Source organism: Scophthalmus maximus, chromosome 1 (genome assembly GCF_022379125.1).
Source record: "Scophthalmus maximus strain ysfricsl-2021 chromosome 1, ASM2237912v1, whole genome shotgun sequence".
Classification (NCBI taxonomy): Eukaryota; Metazoa; Chordata; class Actinopteri; order Pleuronectiformes; family Scophthalmidae; genus Scophthalmus; species Scophthalmus maximus.
The window spans coordinates 935001-937500 of NC_061515.1; the positions used below are offsets into that span (position 1 = coordinate 935001).

Here is a 2500-nt window from a genome sequence, read left to right on the forward strand (position 1 = left end):
CCCTCGTGTATTTAGTGTCTGTGCTTCGTGCTTTAATTCTGGCAGAAATATATTAGATACAAATAAATAAAAGTCTCCTGGTTAAAATTCCAGTGCTTGGCCACAAATCATTCTTTACATGAACTCTGTCTCCCTCCTGAAGCGTCTTGGATTAAAACATTTGTAGACACGGGGCAAGAGAAACATAATTAAAAAGAAAACATGAATACTTTTGGCCTGTTCTGGCTGATATGAGTATGAAATCTATGACTATGAATCATGAAAGAAAAAGAAAAAGAAATCCAAGGCCACCCCAAATATTAATGGCTGCTTCTTTGTTTCAGGCCCCGCCCCTCCACGACATTTCATGGAAATCTAGTCATGTAAACAAAAAAACAAACAAACAAACAGACAAACAAACAAACAAACAGACAAACAAACAAACAGACAAACAAACGCGGATGAAAACACAACCTTAAATCCAAATTTGAAAAATTCAGTTAAAAAAACGTCGACGTTGGAACAGTTGGACTGGATTTGATTGAAGCTTTATTTCAAAATCACAAAGAAAGAAGGTTGACTCAATAAATACAGTTCTTGCCCGTGTGCTTAAAAATGTGGTGCCATTTTCTTTTCTCCGCATATTTTACAGTTCACCATAAATAACTTTAAAGAGATGCAGCACATTTCAGGCATCGACAAAACAGAGGAACAAAAAACAAAACTGAAAACAAAACTGAAAACTTGTATAAATATAGGTTCATCTAAGGACACGAGAGAATCTGAGAGAAGAACTGAAATCCTGGTGTACAAACATGCCCACGTAACAATGATGAGCAGTGGCCTCGGGATCTGTGAATGCCATGAAGCTGCCTCAACAAACATTCCAGCGGCTCAAGTTGCATATGGTCGCTCGGAGATGATCAGGATGGGAAACGTACAACACTCCCACATCGCCGGTCATCTCCCTGCATTGATGATGATTCATGTACCAAGCAGCAGAAAGCCTGTCAGCCAATGAGAACAGGTCCAGTAAGCCCCTGTCCTCTCCGTCACAACCGATCTATCATGTACACGGTGAGTTTCTTTACGTACGTTCTTTTCCTGAAAGATTACAAAAAGTTAGGAGGAAAAAGACGCATCTAGAGAAATGGCTTTGCATATTAGTCAGTGAACTTTGAAACGATATATACGATGTATTCACTCCTCATCCAGATGCATTTGAAGAAGAAGAAGAAGAAGAAGAAGAAGAAGGAGACGTCTGCGTCTCTCATAGTGCAAAAAAGTTTCCTGTCAGTAAAAGTGAAAGTGATGGAAACAAACGGGCGACAGATGTTAAACCTTTTCTACCTCAGGCCTGTTCTCCATCATACTGATCAGCTTTGACCACAACATTAGTTTTTATCACATGACTGTGGAACCCGGGTCCGCAGTCGGTCCGGAACCAGTTTTTTCTTTTCGATTTAAAGAACCCGGAGCCGGAAACAACCCAGAGATGTTTTGGGAGGCGCCCACACGGAACTGACAGCTAACGGACCGTGAGGAAATATTCACTGAGGAAAGTAAAGTATATTCACATATCTTCCATTTAGAGAAAAATGCTCCGGTTTCTTTTTGCAGACTCTGAGCAACGTTTCAGTGGAAATTTGGCTCCAGGTTGAAGCAACAAGTGAAATTGATCGGTACGATGGAAAAACAAGCGAACAGGATCCAGAGCGGCTGAGAGAGGCTGAAAGCTCCGGCTGTGCGAGTGCAGTGCAGTGCAGTCTCCCCGCGGGTGTGAGCTGAGCGTTAGCTGCTGTTGGTGATGATGACAGAGGTGCCTTTGTGTCCGGGGCTCTGCTCTGCCGGCATGCGGAGGTGTGGGGTCACGTCGTAGTGGGTGGGGCCGGTGCCGGCGGAGGTGCAATATCCCCGGAGACTCTCCGGGTCATAGAGGTGCTCCAGAGCGTAGCCTGTCAGGGAGTAGGCCGTGTGTTTGTCCAAGTAGGGCCTCGGGTGGGCGTGGGAGGGGTAGAGGGCCGGGGCCAGGGCGGGGGACGCCGAGCATGGGCCCGAGCGACCCAGCGGGTGATGCAGCGGCAGAGACAGAGTGGGCAGGTCAGTCTGGAGGTAGTCTTTGGGCTTGTGGAGGCGCTCGGACCTCGGACTGCTGAGTCTGGACAGGGGGCCGGGGCTGTCCGCCGGGCTGATCGCCTGGCTCAACCCTCGGCACACCACCGGCTGCAGCGGCCCCTGAGCGAACTCGGGAGTGAAGCACGGACCCGTGCCCTTGGGCAGCCCGTTGGCCGGTCCCAGCGGGGGGTCCGCCGGGCCCTTGCGCAGATGAATTCGACTCTCTTCCTCCTTGATCATCTGCTGCGTGGCTCGGATCAGCGTCTGGATCTTGCTGGGTTCCTGCGGGCTGCAGTGGTAGTGGTCGGCCCGGTACCGGTCGCCCGAGTCGCTGGCCGAGCCTGCGTCCGGAGAGCTGACCACGCTGTCCTCGTCCCAGTGGCCGTGGCCTGCGGAGGGAGGGGGC

The 2500-nt window shown here is 49.4% G+C and overlaps 1 protein-coding gene across 2 annotated transcripts in view; it reads right to left on the minus strand.

The window, feature by feature from the left end:
- Positions 1–473: 473 nt before the first annotated feature.
- sim1a (SIM bHLH transcription factor 1a) overlaps positions 474–2500 on the minus strand; it is a 17222-nt gene continuing 15195 nt past the window's right edge. Inside the window, exon 11 of one of the 2 annotated variants that reach the window (XM_035640791.2) lies at positions 474–2483. In XM_035640791.2, coding sequence (XP_035496684.2) covers positions 1771–2483 — 713 coding nt within the window. In that variant the 3' untranslated portion in view covers positions 474–1770. The remainder of the gene's footprint in view (positions 2484–2500) is intronic. The other variant, XM_035640811.2, reaches the window with a different exon arrangement.